The following is a 20,448-nucleotide window of genomic DNA, read 5'->3' on the forward strand; positions in this document are numbered from 1 at the left end:
AACAATACCACAAAAGCTTGCTTAAGTACACTGGGAAAATGAAAACAAAAATGAAAGTATTTCCAAAAGTACGGAGTAAGTACAGGTCACCAATCACCGGCAGGACTGATCCATATCATATTTATTTGCACCGAGCGCGAAGCGCGAGGTGCTGCAATTAAGCCTTCGTCAAGGGGAAAAATTTTGTCTGTCCCACGAAGAGCGTGGGTCACGCTTTTCCAATTCCACAAGTTCTCATGTCCGTTGGAAGTGGTATTGCAGAGCAAACGTGCTGTTGAATGGATGTGGTTTACATCGCTTTTTAATGGTACTGGAAGCGCGCAATAATTCTTGGTGTTGTTAGACTCGTTATTAATTCTGAATTTAAATTTTCATGGTTTTAAATTTTGATTTTGTAATCTGCATTGCGAAATTTTGTTGGTGAGAATTTCAATAAAACCATTTACTTTTATCTCCAGCGAAATCTGTTGCAAATGACTTACGAAATATGCTACTCTGCATCCTGACAATCCCCAGATTGTCTGCAGATCTCGCCCATCATACTGTGGAGTATGCCAGCCACATCTTGCAACATCCTCGACTGCCATCAGAACTGGGTTCGCCGTTTGCCACTCGTCCGGATCTTCTGACTATGTCGGCCGGTTGGGATAAGGTTCTACTTTCTTGACAGGTGAGAAGAACCCCCGACTAAAATGCCTTTCTAAGTTTAGGCATTGACTACTTCAACCTCGACACCTGTTGTATTGGCCTTTCGTGACGCTCCGTTGTATGTGAGTTCTGGGAATTTACCGTGGTTCGCGTCTACCGTACTGTCGATAGTGTCGTATTTTACAACAGTTCTGCATTATGCGCAACTGAAAGATGGTAAATAGTTTTTTGTCTTCTTGCAGATTTGTGGGCTCGTACGTGTTTGGCTTGTGCGTGTTTGTCTTCCGCGTGAATTTTTCGTATCGGATCCTGTTTACTACCTAGCGATGCTGTGGGTAAGATTCATTTACAAGTTAGCAGTAATATTTGCAATGTTGTTTGAAGCAAAGTGTGGAATAATTTTTAAAAAAACAAATAATAAAATATTCAGGCTTATGCTTTTATATCGAAATGATGTCAGCTTTTATATCGAATTCTCTTTGCAGTTTCACTTTTCATCGCATCGCTGCGCAGCCTTTTGTTATATTGCGTCGCCATTATCAAGTTAACCCGGGGAAGTTTCTCTGCTCTTTCTCTTTTGACGGAATCACCAAGAGCTGCCGTCGACGACGTATAACGGACGAAAGAATGGTCTAAAGAATGGATCCGTTGTCTTGTGAATTTGTACAATACCGAGAGCCTCAATTTTTGTTGACACTTCAAGAGAAAGAAGAAAAGCGTTTGCGTGAGAAAGGAACCTGCTATCTTGACAAGTTTGAGGATCTGCTCCCGTATGCTAGAACGTCCGTTGGCCGGAGCCTTACTTCAAGCCGTGCGGAACTGTACACTTCAACCACAACTGAATTTGAACTGCAACGAATGCTTCTGTATCTCAACGCGATTAAGGCAAAGATCAGTGAACTGGAGAAAAAGAAGGTTGTGGCCGATAAAAAAAATTAATTTTGAACTGAAACGTGATGTCAAAAATGTGATTGGGTTGTGTAATATGGTAAAATCCGAAGCCCATTGGAAGAATACGCAGCGCTGAATGTTGTCGATAAACCTAAGCCGTGTTTTTTTATTGTTCCACCTGATCAAAAGCATGCTTGCTCTGAGGCGGGATGCCACAAAATGTGATTGTTAGTTTCAATAAAGATGCTTTCAGTTAGATTTTTCGAATGAATTGTGGGTTATGAGTTCGAATAACACATATGCTGCACTGCCACATGAATGTGAACATTTACCGGAGAACAGCGCTCGCGCTCGGTGCAAGAATGTGGTTAACAACCACCACTAGTATTTATTAAATACTTGAAGTAAAAAGATTTTACCAAGTACTTGGGCTAATGGGCAACCTACACAGGGTGACCGTCTACGAGTGTGAACCCGCCAAAACACACATTCTGCTACTTGAAATGGGCGGTACTCGTAAGTTCTGATTTGTCAGCTTTCACGAAGAAGTAAGCGCCAGCGGAAAGCAGCTCCAGGATTTCCGAACCAAAGATTTTTGCGTTTTGTTTATGATTCAGTCATTCGGTACTTAATTTATTAATACTGTAACAGTGTAACTCAATATCTTTGCATTTTGACTTTCTTTTGACATTTTCGTTTTGTGAGAATAACTTATTAATTTGCAATTTTTATCGTTTTAATTGTTGACACATACTGTTTGCTGTCTCCGCTATTTTATCGACTTTTTTGTAACACAATGGCTCCACGCGGGCGTGAGAAGACACCAGACTCGTTGAACGAGCCTAAAACGAGATTTTTGGCAATTTTGAAGGAAGCCAGTGTTGACCAACGGATTGGACAGCAGGTTTTCGCGAAGCTTAAACAACTTCAGCAAGAGAACGCTCCTCTGGAGGTAACGCCATTAATATGAATATTTTTCCAGTAAAATTTTTCATTTCGAAGATGAAAGCTGAAAGCACTCGGCACAGCGCTTGCAGGAAAGTGTGGAAAAGGCTGTGTATAGTACTTACTGTGAGGTTTCATTTTTTGTTATTGTTTGCGCATGTGTGCAAATCCTCGAATGATTTAACAGGGTGATGCGATGGATTGGTTAATACCCGGAGCCTACGCTTTCGCCATCTCCAGCAAAGCTCCGAATTTTGAACACAAAGTGGTCCTCATTAAGCTTTTAAAAGCGACCAACATGAAGTGAGGATTGGATTTCTGATTATCTGGCGCTGCGGAATAGTACGTGGAATGTTGTTTCTTTGGTTTTAGCGTTACGAATTTCTACGCGAGAGTGCGCAAATGGACGGAGATGGCTGCGCTGAATCCCGTTGTGCGCGACGTCATTTCGCAATCGGAACGATATTTCCAAATCTCCCGGACGGTTTACGAGCGCTATGATCAAATCTTCTTGGATATTTTTCGCGATCCCCTCGATCCCGAACCGATTAAAACACCCGTGGCGGAAAAACTAATTACTCTGCGACGCAAGCAGTTAGTCTGTTTTTTCTTTCCGAAAATGCCGCTTTTCCGCAATGATTAATCGTTATCATTGTTGCCACTTTAGGAAAGTTGTCGCGGGTCCGAAAATAGTTCAGCCGATTGACGTCTATGTTTTCACTTGGGATTTTTTCGTTTATATTCGTCGTAAGTAACACAATTTTGAGCGTACAATTTTGAGTTGGAGTTTCCGGGCTTTTTTTCAAAGTTACTCGTTTATTTTCTTATTGTTTGTCTGTTTTCTCTTATAATATGGTTTTTGACGTGAATATAATTAATATTAGATGAAAGTGTGGCGTAATATTTATGAAGTGTCATATCCACTTCATAAATATTACGCCACACTTTCATCTAATATTAATTATATTCACGTCAAAAACCATGGATATAACAAAAACCATCAAAAAACCATGGATCAAGTGGATATTACACTTGATTGTTAGCTGCACGTTTAATTTTTGGATTGATTTTTTGTTGACAGGTTTGGTTCCTGCTGCGCGGGATGATCTTTTGGCCACTTATCATCTGTTTCTCTGTGTGATTGATTGTATTCGCACCAATGTCGTGAGCCTTAAAAGACCGGAACTTCTCAATTTAAACTCCGAAGGTAGGAAGTCAGTTAAAAAGAAACTGGGAAAGCTGTTCGAAATAGCGATATCTTCGTAGCTTTGCCTAAAGAAGCTGAAGAAAATGACGGGAACGAGCGCAAATTCTCTTTACTACCGTACTTGTGCAGTCATTACGATGGAGTATGTAAGGATTGTCTGGGATTCTACGTGAACGGTTTCGTTCCGGCAATGGAGGCAATGGTCAAGGAAAAAGCAGTATTCTGTGATCCAGTGGAATTCACAGGATTGCTGGTTCCGGAAAATTACGATAAAAACTTGTAGGAGTCGCAGACACGAATCTATTTCAAAATTAATGGATTTCTGTCACTGCGGCATGATGGCGTTCTTGTTATGTTTAGGAATAGCATAAGCTCTTCATACGACTATTCGATCCGAGTGGGCAGTGCTGTGGATGAGCGCGTCTTGTTGGTATCGAGGGATGTTGCCAATCCTGAAGCCGGTGGTGATCCGTCGAATATTACGGATGTTACTGACATTTTAAAACATCGCCGCGATCTGCAGTCTGATCATAAGAGGAAACTAGACAGTACGGACTTTAAGACGCCACCACCGGTGATGCCGCTGCCTGTAAGTACCGCCTGTGATTTCGGTTCCGTTACCGATAAGTTATGTTAGCTTGCCGTAGTCGGTCATCTCGTCATCGGCGCCTTTGACGCCGGCGTCGTCGTGCAGTGCTCTGGAACGACGCGAAGCTGAAGAGTCCAAAAAGACACCGGCTCTGACCTCCGCTGTCGATCTCGTGAACAAACTCAACAGTCTGTGTACAGGCTGTTTGCCCGCTCCGAGCACAAATCTCGTCAACATTTTGTCGTAAGAAAATATAAGAAATAAAAATGTAATAAGAAGAATAAGATTAAGTAGCAGAAAATAAAATAACTAACAAAAACATTAGAAAATTTGCTGGTATTTCGATTATATTTTACACTTGATAACAGATACGTAAAGCGCAGAATCAGATATGTGTTAGCAGATATTATGTGTAAGTGAGAAAAAAGCGTTCGGTCGTTGAACATATCAAATTTGTTACCAACATTTAGGTATCTACAACAACCATAGTATGTTCAGAAAAATACTCTACGGTAGTTGTTGTAGGTTTCTATATGTTGACCGCTGACGCCCTGTTTGTATCTTATTACGGTAGTTTTATTCGCTGTATGTGGCTTATCTAGACAATTCTGTGACAACGACATCTCGAACGATCTTGTTAAACAAGCGGACCTGTACCGCGAGAAGCTCGTATCATCTTATAACGAACAAGAGGATGAAACTGGCGTTTCCGAAAACTTGGCCAGGAATCGGTTCAACTTAGCGCAAGTTTGGCACTTCAAAATTTTGGAGGATGTTTTCATCTTTGAGAGAAGCCGGCCGGTATCGAATCCGGATAAACTAAGGGTGACTTTTAAACAGCATGTGGACTGAAGTGGCTACTCGGGCCTACATTACAACTGTTCCTCGTTTCAGAAACTTGCCGAAAATGAGATCTTGCAAAAGGGTGTTTTCGTTTTTGCGACGGAAATTGTCCTTTATGCGCACAATTGTTCTAAGTAAGTCGTCATAGATCAGTACTGTTTTTCATTTTTAATCAGATATTTTACAAAATTAATTGCACGTAATGTTCGAAATACACGTACATTGCAGGATGTTTCCGTGGCCTTTGGATGTTTTGGAGTTAGCTCCATTTGACTTTGTTAAAATCATTGAGTTGGTTGTTCGCTTGGAGGCCCTCCCCCGTACTCTCGTGAAGCATTTCGGATCCGTTGAGGAAAGCATTCTAGAGCAGTATGTGTGGGCATCGAATTCACCATTATGGGCGGAAATTCAGTCCGAAAAAGTACTCCCTGCGCAAGATGTGTGCTGGCCACACGCACTGGAGGAAACACCCACTAGTCCTGTTTCAGGTCAGTGTTTGCGGTTGGTGTGACCGCTGATGATTTCTTGACTGTACGATAATCGGCTTTCATTCTGTCATGTTTTCCATAACCGAGACGTTAGGGTGCCGTGCATGACACGCATAGTTCGTGAACAACTCGATGATTTGTTCTGTTCTGGCAGCTGCCTAATTGCCCAGATGGAATAAAAAATTATTTTTCAGAGCCCTTCTTTTCTCCTGGTGGAATTGGTCGAAAAAAAGAAATTAAGCTGTTGGCCTCACCCGGTCCTGGGCAAGCACCGATTGCCATATGTTCTGCCAACGGAACGGAGCCACAGATTTTCGTTTCTCCCGGCAGCCCTACCACAGCATCAAAACCAAAAATCAGTTCGATAAACCTCTTTTTTCGAAAAGTAAGGTGGCTGTTATCGTAGCATCCTGTGTTGACGAGAGCAGTATCATTCGGTTTAGGCAATAAATGCGGTGGTTAAAAATTTAAAAAATGAGCGGAGTTTGCAGCAAAAATATTTTATTTTATAACTTGGAAAAATGCTACCTGGTTTCTGTTTGGTTGTCGGAACTAAGCTGAATTGCACCACACGCTGTACCGATGCCGTTTTTATATTACTGTTTGATGTTCTAGATATACATTTTAGCCGGGGCGCGTTTGCGAGACCTCTGCGATAAGCTGGGATTTGATTCTCTTGTGGAAAAAGATCACCACATGTTTCAGAGGATGTTCACATTGTTTGAGTTTTGTTTGACGGAACACATCACTTTATTGCGCGATCGACACCTGGATCAAATTCTCATGTGCTGTGCGTACGTTGTTGCAAAGGTTCGTTTTTTCAAATTTTTATTCAAGCTATATCGAGGAATTGTTTAATTCGGGTTGATATGATCTTTTAGCTTGAATCGGCGAATGCCTTGGACCGCTCGTTTCACCAGATTATGAATGCTTATCGAGCGCAACCGCAGGCCGAAAGCCGGGTAAGAATTAAGGGCGCAGTTTTAAATTATTGCATCCTGACTGACAAGTAAAATAATGCAAAATAACCAGATACTGTAACAGTTATCAAAATTATAATACCATATAAGTAATATGAACGCTTAGATTCTGCAGTTGACAAGTATTTCAGCAGAAAATGATTTGTTTTCTAGGTATATCGGAATGTACTTATCGATCCCGATGAAGAAAAGAAGCCTGATTTTCGGACTCGCAGTCAGCATTCTAGTAGCTCGACTGCTTCCGATCCCGAAGAAGGAAGCAATCGGGGTGACATCATCAAGTTCTACAATAAAGTTTTCGTGCGCTCCACGCAAGGATTTATTGCTAAATTCTCACCCCGCAAGAAAATGGTAAATAAACCCCATTTTTGTTTCGAACTTCCAAACTGAAAAACCATTATTCTAATTGTTTGCGTACTGTGATTTTAGGGAACTCCCGGTATCGCTCTTAGTCCGGTACCGAAAATTAGTTCAAATACTGCCCGCCGGCAGATACATCCTGCTACAAATGTCTACGTATCCCCGCTAAAACGAGAGACTGAGTATTTTACACCGGCTAACCCTGGAGGAAAAGTTCTTACGTTTACATTTGGAGTCTCGGGACAGAAGGTTTGTTGAATATTTCTGTATTTGTATAATTATGTCCATTAATATCTAGTGAATTAAATTCATATACTGTAGTTGCAGTATATATCGAATTTAGAATTTTTTGCAGTCATATGATTATACGTGCAAATTTAAATGTCGCAAAATGAAGGAATGAACTTCGATTTAGAGGTAATCCTTGTGAGTAGCCATTATACCCGACATTGCTTTTGGAGCTGTTAGTGTTTAGTCACTTTTAGTCCAGTTAATTTGTTACGCTTTAAGCTTAATAAATTAACTGGATTAAAAGTGATAATATGCATACTGTAATATGCAAACTAGGCTTAAGCTTATTAATGCAACAGATTGTAAGGTAAAAATAATATACTTTGCTGCGTTGTTTATAGGATGCATTCAGTATTCCTAATTTGGATAGCCCCGCCAAATTAAAGAAACCCGACAATGGCACACTTAGTCCCTCTCCACCAAAGAAACTTCGAAGGACAAGTAGCTTATCCCCAAAAATACCTTCGCCGTACATGAAAACGCCGGATGGATTGGGAATCCGCATTAATTTCCCCGTGACTTTTTCGGCAACGAATCCAGCGGAAGGGATACCACCAGCTTTGCCATGAGGCTAATAGTACATATTCGGATTTCTTCGACATGATGTCGAAGACGTTTAAAATTTTATGAGATCCGTAAAGATTTTTATCGTTTTGTAAGTCTTTTTATCTGTAGCGGTTGCGTTTTGTGTTAATGTGCAACATGGTTGACTATGGTTTTGCGCGTAATATTTCTCTATTCAGAATTCGGTATTCTTTTTCGTCCTTGTTGGGATAACGCTTAGGTTATGGGCACGCAGTGGGCTTTTCATATTTTTTTACGAATTTAGCTGTTTCTAGTGTTTCAGTTGGAAATGCTGGTGTCATACTCATGAGTGCGGTGCAATTTGTCAAAAAATGGTATTTCGTTAACAGCAAACAGACATACTCACACAAATAAACGATCCAACTTACAAAAAAACCTTCAATTCTAACCCGAGCGTGTTAAGAACTGAACAAAAATTTAGAATACTTACTAAATTTTGAACTTACTGACAAATTACAATTAAGTAAATGCACAAGTGCCAAAAACCCAGTCACTGGCTGCATTTTTATTAAAGTTTTAGGACTTCCATCAAATCGAAAGAGGCCAAGTAGTAACAAGAACTGGTAAAGCGGATGTAAAACTCAAAGGCGCGCATATTACTCAACACCAACAGTTCGAAACGATCAGCGCTCTTGATTTTTCAGGAAGCATGGTTATTCGGAAACCTCAATCAAGCTGCAACAAAGAAGGACCTTTGTACATTTTGAACTTCAAACGATAAAAGTATTTTCAATGCGATGAACCACAGGTCATCGTTATGAACCCTTTAAAGTTAAGACTAAGAGCCTGCGCAACGGTAAACTGTAAACAGCCCCATGTGTAACGAAATAGAGAAAGCGGCGAAAACCAGATAACTTTCAACAGAGACACATAGCGTACCTTTTTAAATCCAATCTGTTTAGCATTTTCTCTGAAACACTGACGGCAGGTGTTCAGACCGTATTTCCTTATTAATCCGTGTCCATTACCGCAAACTCGACTACAACCAACCAACCATGTTTAGCCAATGAAGATCTCCACATTCAACAACAACTCATGGGTTCTTCAACACATATGACATACCAGCTTCGAGATCCGGGACCGAACTTTCGGGGATGTTGGAAGTAGATGTTTTTATGCCCCATGTTGGGATAGTCAGACGATCAAAAGCGTAAAAACTGAAATCAACCACTAGAAATCAAGCAAAATTTCACAACTTTCGAACAGTTCTCGATGGTTCGTGTCTGAGTTCTCCAGTCTGTCTGACGACTCCAAAAGGCCGAAAACGAAAATCACAGGAAAAGGACGCGCCACCTACAGTGATATTACAGGGAGAAAATAGACTTTCCAACGCGTTATTATGCTGTACAGAAAACGTGTTTCTGTAAGTACATAAACAATTTAACAGAAAGGTACGTTATCACTATGGTATAAGCCATATTTAGGATCATTTAGTACTTGCAGGTGTTTTCCCTGTACTTTTATCGCTTGGTGCATGGTGACTGTGCGTTTCATGAAAAATTTAAGCACACAGCACCGTGAGACACGCAGAAGCACAAGTAAACTGCATATCATATAGTAGTGTAAAGTTGTAAACAGTAAAAAAATTTCAGATTTTATTTGGATTTCCTATTAAATCTGGAAGCGGAGCTTTCGGACAAACGGGTTACCTCTGAATCAGAAAAGCCTGTCTGTTTGCAGAGAGCTGGAAAAACTCCACATCAGCGGCAGGATTTGTGGTGAGATAGATAATATACATCATACATACTTAAATTAAACAAAAACAACCTAGCAGTAGCATCAGAAATATAAGTAGTGCACGATTCCGTAATTTTAAGGAAACTATTTTTTTAGAAGGCTCACTGTTTGTTCTTCAGGAGGCCAAAGGATTTCCTGATCGCGCGCGATATAAAATGCCTGACTATCTTGGTGATGACATGCGCTCTGTGCGCAAGGACGACGCGTCCAAGGAGGAAAAACCCATAGAATCCCTCACCGAGGCCGACATAGCGTTGTTTAAAAAATACGGAACTGGCTACTATTACGATGCCATCAAGCAGACGGAGGATGATATCACGAAACTGACGAAATCTGTGAACGACCTGACGGGGATCAAGGAGTCTGACACTGGTCTCGCTGCTCCTGCGCTCTGGGATCTCGCTGCGGATAAGCAGATTCTGCAGACAGAACAGCCGCTGCAAGTGGCCCGATGTACAAAGATTATTCAGCGAGAAAACGATGAAAACCACTATATTATAAATGTGAAGCAGTTTGCCAAATTTGTTGTGGATCTGGGTGACCAGGTGCGTATTTTGAAAACAAACCCTGAAAAATGAAGCAGTTCGTACGGTTAGACATTTGCATTTTTTTATTCTCCGCTTAACGTTCTTAGTACGGTGGCACATTTGAAAGTAGGTAGAAGGCACTACATGATATCACCTATGCATCAGATGCATTATTCTGGACTATCTTTTTAAAAATTACGGCGTGGATAAATTGTTCCAGTACTTATCAGTTTTTCTGTTGTGAAATTGTAAAAATGGGCTCATGGTTTTGTTATTTCGATTCAGGTGGCACCCACTGATATCGAAGAAGGAATGCGTGTTGGTGTTGATCGCAATAAATATCAGATCCACATTCCTCTTCCTCCCAAGATCGATCCCACAGTGACCATGATGCAGGTGGAAGAGAAGCCCGATGTTACCTACGCTGACGTGGGTGGTTGTAAGGAACAAATTGAGAAACTGCGAGAAGTCTTAGAAACACCACTTCTTCATCCCGAGCGTTTCGTGAATCTTGGCATTGACCCACCCAAAGGAGTGCTGTTGTACGGCCCACCCGGAACGGGCAAGACCCTCTGTGCGCGGGCGGTCGCTAACCGAACCGACGCTTGTTTCATTCGCGTGATCGGTTCGGAATTGGTACAAAAGTATGTCGGTGAAGGAGCCAGAATGGTCCGCGAACTCTTCGAAATGGCCAGAACGAAGAAAGCATGCTTGATTTTCTTTGATGAAGTCGATGCTATTGGTGGCACGCGTGGAAGTGACGGTGATGGCACTGATAACGAGGTACTGTGTACAAAACGACACTGAATGTACAATACAAATGTCTGAGCAGTAAATGATTGCAGATAGATTTTTTTCTTCGTACTATACTTGATTTATTTGCGGTTGGTTGATTTTTTTATTTTTTCGCTTGATTCATTGAGTACAGTAACTGCTAACCGCATTGGAAGAACTTTCGGTTTTGGTTGCTTTATGTGAGTATCAAATTAACCATTTAGTGTTTAACCATGTAATTTTCGTGACGAGTAATAAATACCCTGTTTTTTTACAGAGTTTTTATTACTGTTTTTTTACAGAGTTTTTATTACTGACTTATACTAAATTTAATTTTCCGCTGTCGAACAGCTTCGAATCGCAACCCTGATACTTTCGTTTTTCAGATTGGGAGTTGCAAATTATTATAGCCATTTTTTTGTCGTTTGTTCTGCTGAATCCAAATTTTTGGTTGTTATAGGTTCAGCGCACAATGCTGGAACTCATCAATCAATTAGATGGCTTCGATCCGCGCGGTAACATTAAAGTCCTGATGGCCACCAACCGTCCCGACACCCTTGATCCTGCTCTAGTCCGCCCAGGTCGATTGGATCGTAAAGTGGAGTTTGGCCTGCCTGACATGGAAGGTCGCGCGCACATTTTTAAGATTCACGCACGATCTATGAGCGTCGAGAGGGATATCCGTTGGGAGCTGTTGGCCCGATTGTGTCCCAACTCAACAGGGGCGGATATCCGCAGTGTGTGCACGGAAGCCGGGATGTACGCTATTCGAGCGCGGCGTAAACTGGCCACGGAGAAGGATTTCTTGGATGCTGTTAATAAAGTCATTAAGGCATATGCCAAGTTTAGTTCTACACCGAAATATATGACTTATAATTAAATTAAATTTTGTGGCTTCTCGTGCTACCTTGCAGAAACATTTTCTGATTACATTTTGTGTTAGATTTGCTGACTTTCGTTTTCATAAAACTCATTATTATCGCTTCTCATTCCTTAAATTGCAGCGAACTAGTACATTAACTATTCGTAATGTGCAAATTAACTGCTCGGGATTTATTCACCTGTAAATGATTATATAGCAGAATGTACATGTGAGATAATTTACAAAGTATATGAAGTGTATGCTCAAAAAGTGAGATCGCTCAAGCGCTCTAATGGTAAGTACAGAAGTTTGTACAAAATAAGTTAAATAATCCGCGCACAAGGTATTCACTATTCAGAATCTGGTATTAAAGTTAAAATGGTTTAAACTTGTTTTGAAGCCGATTTTTGGGTTGGAAACTTGGAATATTGCGACGGAAACGGACCCTGAGCGCCTAATGGTCATTCAATAAAATTATATGAGAGACAAGCGAGGTGGATGTGGCCAGGGTATACTGTCCGAAACAAAAGAGCGTTGATACGGTATGTAGCTCTTTGCTAATTACAACGGCCAACGCATGGGTTTACGGGCTTGACCCGGGAACGGCAACATCCGAACCGGAAACGATGCGAGATCATCCGAAGGCCGCGTACGAAGCTATGAGCATGCACCTTTCACTCTTGTCACAGGGAGATCTGACAAATGCCTGACCAGAAGAAGAAATTTCTCTGACTGTGTCTCAATCGCCGAATACCACAAAATAGGCCTCAGAAGCGCTGAAAAATCAATCATTATGGAATAAAGTGAGAGAAAGGTTACGAATTATATGTAATTAGAAACTAAAATTAAAAGATATTCAATATATGTATTTAAAAGTCTGTGCACGCAGCCAGCACCCGTGCGGACTCAAAAAGGTCACCCGTGCACGCAGCCATATACAGTTTTCATACTTAAACAGAGTGGAAAGAACACGGAAATTATTGCGGTATAGCACGTACGTATGCGCTGAAGCACCTTGCCGACTGCAAGCGATGCAGATTGCACAGTAAAGCAACCTCAGAAGCCGGTAAATGTTTCAGTTTAAAATTCAAATTATGGTTATGAATTTCATGAGTTTTTATATGAAAATGGAAGTTTTTATGATAGTTTCAAGAGGCTTCACAATGGACTGCAGAAGTTTTTATAATTACAGTAGTTGATTTTGTAACTGTAATTTTATTATTCTAATAAGAAAGAGGTACAGCAGTTATTGAAAAAGTATTGTGCAATTTTACCTTTTTATTTAGCCGCAATAATTAATACAGCACTCTGTAAGTACTTACACAATATTAAACTTAATAAATAAATACTGTATATAGATATGTACGGCTGCACAAACCTTCACAAATCTTGTTCAAATGATGCAAAAAGCAAATCTTCATATTTTCTGTTGGGACTCAGCGATTGCTATGTACTCGCTGGCTGCAAGCCTGCATGCCAGTATTAAAGGCAATAAGCAGTGTGCAGGAGTGGCTTTGTCAGTGCTACCGTACTTGCAGTTTGTCACGTACATGATTACATCCCCAGATGCAAGTTGAAAATCCCGGAGAAGTGTTTCTGCTTTGCTTTCCGCGGCGACAGTAATTATGGTAGTTTTATCGATTGATCTTTTATTCTGCGGTTACAGCGTCCGAGCCGATGAATACAAGAGAAATTTTACACTTCCTGCCTTAAGTGCCGCTGACGTTCCTGGCTTTATCCCCATCAAATCCCATGTACAATGCGTCTTCATTTGATTTCATCCAGGAAATGTTAAGTTCACCATTTTCCCATAACAATCGGTGTCTTCAGCCGTAAATGGGCATCATCATTATGAAACCAAGCCTACTGTGAAGAGCAACTGGTTGGTTGGTCCGTGGTTATATCTGCTGACTGAGCAAACACACAAGTGACAGCTGAACTCAGGCGCTGCTCTCTGTGCCCGCGCTCTCCCTTGCTCCTGTATTCCGTGATTGAGGTTCCCTGCAGCTTTGCCGTCTGGCCCGCGTTAAGTGCATTAATATAGTCTCCACTCACATCCGCTCCCATGGCGCAGAAGGAAGAGTACTCCTACACCATGTTGGCTAAGCTGCTCATCGTCTTTCTCATCGTCCATCTGCTGGCGGTGATCACGCTCATCCTCATGTTCTCCGCCGAGCATGAAGTGGCCAGCAACACCAAAGTCCCGGTTTCGTCGGTGTGGTGCTCGGGAAAGGATGTCCTGACACGGCGCTGTTATTTTAAGAATTTGTGCTACCATCACAAAGAGGATGTGTTTGTGTTTGTGCACGGCGCGCAATCCGTGCGACAGGGATTGCCGCGTAATCGCCAGGAAGCGCTGGCCGATTTAACGGGCGGCGTGGAACAGCACGGTAATGCTAAGCTGTACTTTAATTACGTGGACATCCCGGAGAAAGCCGTGCGTAAGGGCAATTTGTCGTCGACCATACTGCCGGATAAAGTGGTGCTGTTTAAGCGCTTCAAACCGGATAATCTCATGCATGTGGTGCATGATGATTTACTGCCGTTGTTTTTTACCCTCAATGATCTAGAGCATGCCGGTGCTCGGGATTATCGGGTGTTTTTTGTGGATGATTACGGTCAAAGCGAGCACTTGGATCTGTACCGGTTGTTCCGTTCGCGGACATTTCCAAATTCCCATCATCCCTTATTGAAATCGACAGTGAAAGCCGAGGGCCTGCAGGATTCAGAGGCTGATTTAATTTGCTTTGGTACGGCTGCCGTCGGTGCTCCGGCTAATACGCGATGGTAAGCTAAATGCCTTGTGATGGCAATTGATTTTTCCTTTGCGTTGAAAAATCATTAAGCGCCCGCTGCTCAGGGCATAGGTCCACCAAATAGCGATATTTCAGATTCAGCTGTTTTCTGTTGACTGTAGAGTATGGATTAGGCATATCGCGCAAAAATGAATTTTTGGGATAATAACCTCCACGCCTATCCTTTAAATTTTGTTCCCGTGTTGAATACTTATTATCTAAATGCCTACGCTATTAAATAAAAACGAAACGTACAGAGGTACACGAAAAGCTGTAAAAAAATTTATGCCGGTTTCACCTTGCCGGTATGACCCAAAGTACGAAGTACGCATCAACGTTTTTAAAAAAGGTTATTAATTTTGTTTTACGGCATAATTTTTCTTCGAAAAACAACGTGCAATGATAGGTAGAAAAAGATATATATTTTCTTTCCCGATCCGCTGGATAGCCTGGATTATATCATTTATTTGCAGAATTTGCACTCTACTATACGTATACTAGTACAGTAATGTTATAGTGACTGTATCCCAGTCTCACCAGTCACCAGTATCAATTCTCGCCGATCGATGTGATCGTTTTTTAAATCCGCTAGGTTTTGCATTTCAAATTATATCTGATTGACATTGAATTTTCATCCGTTCAGATGAACATGATCTTGTTTGCTTTGGTTCATCGCGTGTATGTACCCTGTGTAAATTGTCTTTTTGTAATAAGTTGAGGACATCATCCAGCGCACATGGATGAATTTGCTTGCTAGTAGTAGATAACCGTAGTTAGATCGTAGTTGTACAAACTTGTGGAGTGCTCACAATATTTAGTAGCAGGTGATCTGTGTGTAAGTATGGTTATTTAATGAGCAAATTCACAAATGTGTACTGGAAAGGAAAGGCGACAGAGGGGCGGAAAATTATTAAATTATTGAAGTTTAATTTTTCCACCTTAACTTCCTTGTTTCTTTTTTATGAGCGGTTGCTGCGACAGCAGTTTCTTTTGAGATTGCCTACTACCTTCTGGCTTGTGCAGGATAACGGTCTTGATCGTAGTAGACATCAAGCTGAAATAAACAAACAAACAAACACTAAACATACCAGTTAGAGACTTAGAGTACTTCTGAACAATCGCATCATCCCGATTATTTTAACACATGCACTCATATATTGTTGGTGTCATGTAAGAGTCGCCAATTACAGTTCAAAAATTATAGCCCAAAGTATGCCTGCTGGTAGTTTGACACAGTTGTTTTATGTATTACTGATCGTTTTTATGAGATGGTTGGAGCCGGAGGTAGTGTACATCATGGCCGCTTATAACTGGCTACTTTAATTACAACTGCGGCTGTTTGTTGTACAATACACTGAGTTTTTGTAGCATTTTTATTCGCCCTTGCTCAGTTCGGTTTTCTGACAGTGTTTTATATTTTTATCTCATTATCACCTTTCGGTGCTGATTCTCTGGAACAGGTTGCTGAAAGTGTTTTTTACCTAGGTATCAATATGGATTTGATCGTCCTCAAGGACCAGTTTCCAACATCCCCCTTTCTGGGCAAAACATCCGGTCTTTTGTTGAATTTGTTCGGTCTGGTTTGGAAATTCAGAAATATGACATCGATATGCCGCGCTTCGCTGTCCGTGTACGCCAGAAGTATCCTTATGCTGTATTCTTTAGCCGCAAAACCAACCGGCGCATCATCAACGAAGCCGACCTAATCCACGCAATTTCCGCTGAGTTTAAGTTGCGTGTCGTCAGTATCAACTTTGAAACACACTCTCTGGCGGAAATTGTGCATTTACTGGAGAACGCCACTATGCTTGTGTCGGTGCACGGAGCACAGCTGGTACTAAGTATGTTCCTACCGGAAAACGCTGTGGTGGTTGAATTATTCCCCTACGCTGTGCCGGCCGACAGCTATACTCCGTACAAAACATTAGCCGGGATTAGCGGAGTGAATTTGATCTATCGGGCCTGGGAAAACAAAGATTCCGCTAACACTGTCGTCCATCCCAATTATAAGCCGGAGTACGGGGGGATTATCCATTTGTCCGTAGAAGAACAGATAAGCATTAACGAGACAGTTCCCGTTGGTCCCCATCGCTGCTGCATGGATCCCGTCTTTTTGTACAGGATTTACCAAGATACTATCGTCGATGTGGCGTCATTTACCACAGTAGCAGCCGGCGCCTTGATGGAACGCGAAAGACGCATAAACAGTACGGTCAATGCTACGGAAAATGCTGAAGATTTGGTCCCCAGTGCGGTGCGGAATATTAATTGCTCGTTCCTCAATCAGAGCGGCGTATTTCACATCGATTGGGATGTTCCGTGGAATCTTAAATATCTTGGCAATAAAAGTGTTCAATATTCCGTAAAAATACAGAAAATGGGAGAGCCAACCTATACACCGTATTATACACCGGAGATACATATCGAAATACCGGCAAACGAGAAGGGAACATATTATGTGTGGATTTCCTCTCAGATAGATGGTATTTCAGGATTAGGTCATGGCATTCCTGGCAAATGTATCAATCTTTGAGAAGAATCAAAATTTATCAACGCTATATTTGAGGACGTTCAGCATAATTACAGTAACCTCGGCACATATTTCTGCCATTAACCTTCTCTGCTCAAGCCGAGATTGCAATTTTGGCACCCGGCTGTTTCTTCGCCAAAGTTTTTAGCTGTAAAATTTATCGTATAATTATTGCTTTTAGCTTCTGGGATTTTGATGCATCTGTCCTTCATTACCAGTGATCTCGTATTCCTGTGGAAACCTAAGATGGTGACATCTTAATATCTCAAAAGAGTTGTGCTTACCGGCCGCCAAGAGCCCTCTTGTGTGTAATTACAGTTATATTGTTTTTAATGTTTTCAAGTTTTTGGCGCCTTTTCTGTCGGTATGTAGTGCTCTTCTCCGCTAGGATTTTTATCTTTCTATCTTAATACCGCAGTGTGACTGTGCTTCGTGGTCCATCAATCACAAAAGTTATATATTCTGTTTGCTTAAGCAGTTAGCGCTGTACATGAAACCATAAAAAACTTTGATTGCCCGAATGAGCATCTTGAACGTTTACATTCGAACATTTCACATAAACATTTAGATATTTTGAAATTTGAACCACTTGGACCGGCAGGCGTACTGTAATCCAGAAACAAAAAAGAATCGAATCTGAACAGCGTTTTATAACGGATGTGCGATGAGCTTTCAAAAAGAAAGAGCATCAATCATGAAACCACTCTTTATCTGTATCCTGCTCTTTGCCAACGTCCTTGTTATTTTCCACGATTACTGCATCTTTTTCATCATCTTCCGATGCGGGGAAATGTTGAGACAGACGTTCTGACATCGCACTACGAACAGCTGGAGTAATTACTGCGACCGATGCCGCAGGCGAAATCTCCCACTCATCCCCTTCTTCTGAAACACTCGCACCGCCAACTGGAGACCATGCCGCCGGCCCCCCAAAATTACTTTCCTTTTCCATGGTAAAAATCGCATAATGCAGAAAGTTTTTTTGCTGCCGTCGTTCATTCATTCCCGGTTCATTAAGCACTGCCTCCAGGTGTCGTTTAACGACCTCAGCAGGGTACAAGACAATACTCAACGCCTCCAGTATCTGCTGCTTTGTGATTTCACAATCAGTCAAACACTGCAATACGCCCAGAACGTCCCTCTCGTTGCCAGCATAAAGCGGTATGCTTTTGATCTGCGCACGCATCCGTTTTCGGACTTCGCATAAGGATGTTCCCAGGTATTCCGCTACGTGAAACAGGTAATTAGGGTTCACACGGGGTGTCGATGCGTGGGTGATGTTATGACTGGTCGTGATATGGAACTTCTTCCGATGACATATCAACAAATCCAGTCCGAAATCCTTAACCTTCATAATGCGGAGAAAGCTTAAACGCCGCATCACGTCTACATAACGCACCACCAATTCCAGAAAACTAGGATGCTCCTTAAACTTCCACAAATCCGGATCGGCTTTCAACGCGGTCAAACGTTTCGCCACGGTTGCAGGGTTTAGGGAGGTGAGGAAATACGCACGTGTCAGCTGGAACGGAGTAAAACCGTGTTCGGTCAGGACGGACTCGAATTGTCTTAGATGTTGCGCAGGGACGCAAATAACGCGCGGATAATTGCTGGCAATCACCCGCAAATCGAACTCCATGAACTTGGGATTGCGTAGATGCTCTTCTAAGTGTATTTCGTCTCTGGTGAGGAGCACCTCGTATTTAAAAATGCGCTCGATAGGCAGTTTGAAATCCTCTTGCAGATAGCGCAACACCTGCTTAATACCCTTGACCGTGCGGATGGCACCGACCGCTTTCATGGCGATGGCCAGAGTCCGTGAGATCTCATCCTCCGTGTACAGCGAACGAAGGTACTGGCGCAGCGCCAAACATCGACAATCATGCAGCGTCTGCAAAATTACTTCAGCGTTATTCCTCAGCCATCATTATATAAGCAAATGAAAAATTACTGAAAAAGAATTATTCTTTAAACCAGGACAATCGCCCGCAGAATGCACTGTACTTACAAAAGCTAGACAAGGAAACCCTAAATAACCTAAAAAACGTAAGAAACTGGAGAAGACTTCAGAAATCTAAAAAACTGAAGAAATTCCAAAAACCCTAAGAAAAACAGACTATCACACCCGCACGGGCGCACCAAAACAGTCAACCGGTTATTTTGACATCAAGACTGTGGCTTACAAAGTTACAATATAGTATTCGCTAAACATAATTAAGCAAAACTTTCGCACAAAAATCATTTTAAAATACTTAGCTGATGGAAAACAACCAGTTGTACAGGTACTTCAGATCCCCAGTTTTTAATAATATGGTAATTTATTAAATTAAAAACCACGAATACATGATTTTTCTGTAGCATGATCAATTCTGAGAGCTCTAAATGTAAACTGGTCGGTTTACCAATGAAGCGGTGGCTGATGCAGATATACTGCTGAGCAGCTGCTGTTGTCGAGATTCGTCTACTTGCAGTTCATCCAGTAAACACCGCAGAACACTGCGCGTTACACTCTCACTTTCCGATCCAATAAGATCGCGCGCCGTACGTTTGGTAAAAAGGCTGTTCGCAAAAACAATCATATCCGCTGAGAATGTTTCCCATCCGCACTCTTTAAAACTTTCCAACCTACAGTCAGTGTAAATGTTTTTACTCCTAAACGGGCAACAAAAAATTAAACTGATCAAAAAGCCGCAACTGCTACGAGCACCGCACCAAATTCTTCACCTTAGCTCAATTTCTCTGGCAGGCATGGAGAATAATACAGGATTACCCTGGATTTCTTTGGCGTTCATATTATACTTGCGCAGTACCTCCCCAACGTGCCTAAATCCATCGGGATCCATACTGCCTTTCTTAGCACGTGGTAATTTTATGCCATACACCTCATCGCTGTTATCCACCTCGACTGCCGACATTTCGCCGGGACGAGGTCCCCATGGAGATATCCGAATGTACTGCGGTATGGATCGAGATGATTTCGGGCTAGGAACGGTGTGATAGCGTCTTGTCCAGGAAGCAGCATATCGCGGAGCAGCTGCGTAAGGCATCAGGAGTCGCTGTACAACAACGTAAGTGGTGGAGAGCTTGATTCCGCTGCAAAGGCACATTGTGCCTGAATCATCCACCGAAGACAGAACCGGAAACCGACTGCAGAATTCGCGTCCCAAATTGTACTCGAGAGCGACGATGGAAAAAATTACCAGTAATTCTTCAGCGTTTAATAAACAAAATCACTCAACCTATATTATGGTATGCCACAGACTTTTTTGGATACGTTATTATCAAAGCCAAAACCTGAAAGGTAGCCAAAAATGTGTGCCTGCCTTGGCGGTTGCGTATTCCACAGAGACTAGCTAGTAAAGCGCCCAGAAGTGTGGCGCCAAGCCGCCGGATATC

At 41.9% G+C, this 20,448-nt stretch overlaps 4 protein-coding genes and 1 long non-coding RNA gene across 6 annotated transcripts; 4 read left to right on the forward strand and 1 right to left on the reverse strand.

Annotated features, from left to right (window-relative positions):
• Positions 1-440: 440 nt before the first annotated feature.
• Positions 441-1,797, forward strand: LOC129580596 (uncharacterized). The gene is made up of 3 exons (XR_008689370.1): positions 441-670; positions 891-983; positions 1,134-1,797. It is a non-coding gene; the product is annotated as an uncharacterized LOC129580596 (long non-coding RNA).
• Positions 1,798-2,162: 365 nt separating this feature from the next.
• On the forward strand, positions 2,163-8,166 carry LOC129600832 (retinoblastoma-like protein 2). Its single transcript, XM_055499442.1, has 17 exons — positions 2,163-2,491; positions 2,672-2,787; positions 2,857-3,078; positions 3,152-3,231; positions 3,566-3,691; positions 3,751-3,970; positions 4,052-4,280; positions 4,339-4,523; positions 4,883-5,105; positions 5,175-5,257; positions 5,352-5,611; positions 5,806-5,996; positions 6,227-6,421; positions 6,493-6,573; positions 6,745-6,942; positions 7,021-7,200; positions 7,584-8,166. Exons 1-17 carry the CDS (start codon positions 2,336-2,338, stop codon positions 7,809-7,811), a joined length of 2,973 nt encoding a protein of 990 aa, XP_055355417.1. The 5' UTR covers positions 2,163-2,335; the 3' UTR covers positions 7,812-8,166.
• A 1,188-nt stretch (positions 8,167-9,354) lies between these two features.
• LOC129599747 (26S proteasome regulatory subunit 7) lies at positions 9,355-11,847 on the forward strand. 2 transcript variants are annotated; one of them, XM_055498068.1, is made up of 4 exons: positions 9,355-9,545; positions 9,661-10,109; positions 10,377-10,874; positions 11,326-11,847. In XM_055498068.1, the coding sequence occupies exons 2-4, from the start codon at positions 9,720-9,722 to the stop codon at positions 11,743-11,745; spliced, it is 1,308 nt and encodes a 435-aa protein (XP_055354043.1). In that variant the 5' UTR covers positions 9,355-9,545; positions 9,661-9,719; the 3' UTR covers positions 11,746-11,847. The 2 variants fall into 2 exon arrangements, with proteins under 2 accessions (XP_055354043.1, XP_055354037.1); XM_055498062.1 differs by having other exon boundaries at positions 9,684-10,109.
• A 1,388-nt stretch (positions 11,848-13,235) lies between these two features.
• On the forward strand, positions 13,236-17,565 carry LOC129602612 (protein O-linked-mannose beta-1,4-N-acetylglucosaminyltransferase 2-like). Its single transcript, XM_055501684.1, has 2 exons — positions 13,236-14,514; positions 16,008-17,565. The coding sequence occupies exons 1-2, from the start codon at positions 13,793-13,795 to the stop codon at positions 17,053-17,055; spliced, it is 1,770 nt and encodes a 589-aa protein (XP_055357659.1). The 5' UTR covers positions 13,236-13,792; the 3' UTR covers positions 17,056-17,565.
• LOC129602611 (uncharacterized) lies at positions 17,430-20,296 on the reverse strand. The gene is made up of 3 exons (XM_055501682.1): positions 19,777-20,296; positions 19,455-19,677; positions 17,430-18,943 (listed from the first exon to the last, which is right to left on the reverse strand). The coding sequence occupies exons 1-3, from the start codon at positions 20,157-20,159 to the stop codon at positions 17,741-17,743; spliced, it is 1,809 nt and encodes a 602-aa protein (XP_055357657.1). The 5' UTR covers positions 20,160-20,296; the 3' UTR covers positions 17,430-17,740.
• Between the last annotated feature and the right edge of the window lie 152 nt (positions 20,297-20,448).

This window comes from Paramacrobiotus metropolitanus, unplaced genomic scaffold (genome assembly GCF_019649055.1).
Source record: "Paramacrobiotus metropolitanus isolate TYO unplaced genomic scaffold, Prichtersi_v1.0 Parri_scaffold0000004, whole genome shotgun sequence".
NCBI lineage: Eukaryota > Metazoa > Tardigrada > Eutardigrada > Parachela > Macrobiotidae > Paramacrobiotus > Paramacrobiotus metropolitanus.

Excerpts from the sequence above, each read along its gene's own strand:
- LOC129600832 (XM_055499442.1), top strand. The coding sequence starts at position 2,336 with ATGGCTCCACGCGGGCGTGAGAAGACACCAGACTCGTTGAACGAGCCT. Across the intron at positions 3,692-3,750 it reads TCTCAATTTAAACTCCGAAG|CTTTGCCTAAAGAAGCTGAA; the intron begins GTAGGAAGTCAG and ends ATATCTTCGTAG. Across the intron at positions 6,574-6,744 it reads AACCGCAGGCCGAAAGCCGG|GTATATCGGAATGTACTTAT; the intron begins GTAAGAATTAAG and ends TTTGTTTTCTAG.
- LOC129599747 (XM_055498068.1), top strand. The coding sequence starts at position 9,720 with ATGCCTGACTATCTTGGTGATGACATGCGCTCTGTGCGCAAGGACGAC. Across the intron at positions 10,110-10,376 it reads TTGTGGATCTGGGTGACCAG|GTGGCACCCACTGATATCGA; the intron begins GTGCGTATTTTG and ends ATTTCGATTCAG. Across the intron at positions 10,875-11,325 it reads GTGATGGCACTGATAACGAG|GTTCAGCGCACAATGCTGGA; the intron begins GTACTGTGTACA and ends TGGTTGTTATAG.
- LOC129602612 (XM_055501684.1), top strand. The coding sequence starts at position 13,793 with ATGGCGCAGAAGGAAGAGTACTCCTACACCATGTTGGCTAAGCTGCTC. Across the intron at positions 14,515-16,007 it reads GCTCCGGCTAATACGCGATG|GTATCAATATGGATTTGATC; the intron begins GTAAGCTAAATG and ends TTTTTTACCTAG.
- LOC129602611 (XM_055501682.1), bottom strand. The coding sequence starts at position 20,159 with ATGTGCCTTTGCAGCGGAATCAAGCTCTCCACCACTTACGTTGTTGTA. Across the intron at positions 19,678-19,776 it reads GCCAGAGAAATTGAGCTAAG|GTTGGAAAGTTTTAAAGAGT; the intron begins GTGAAGAATTTG and ends CACTGACTGTAG. Across the intron at positions 18,944-19,454 it reads CATCAGCCACCGCTTCATTG|ACGCTGCATGATTGTCGATG; the intron begins GTAAACCGACCA and ends GTAATTTTGCAG.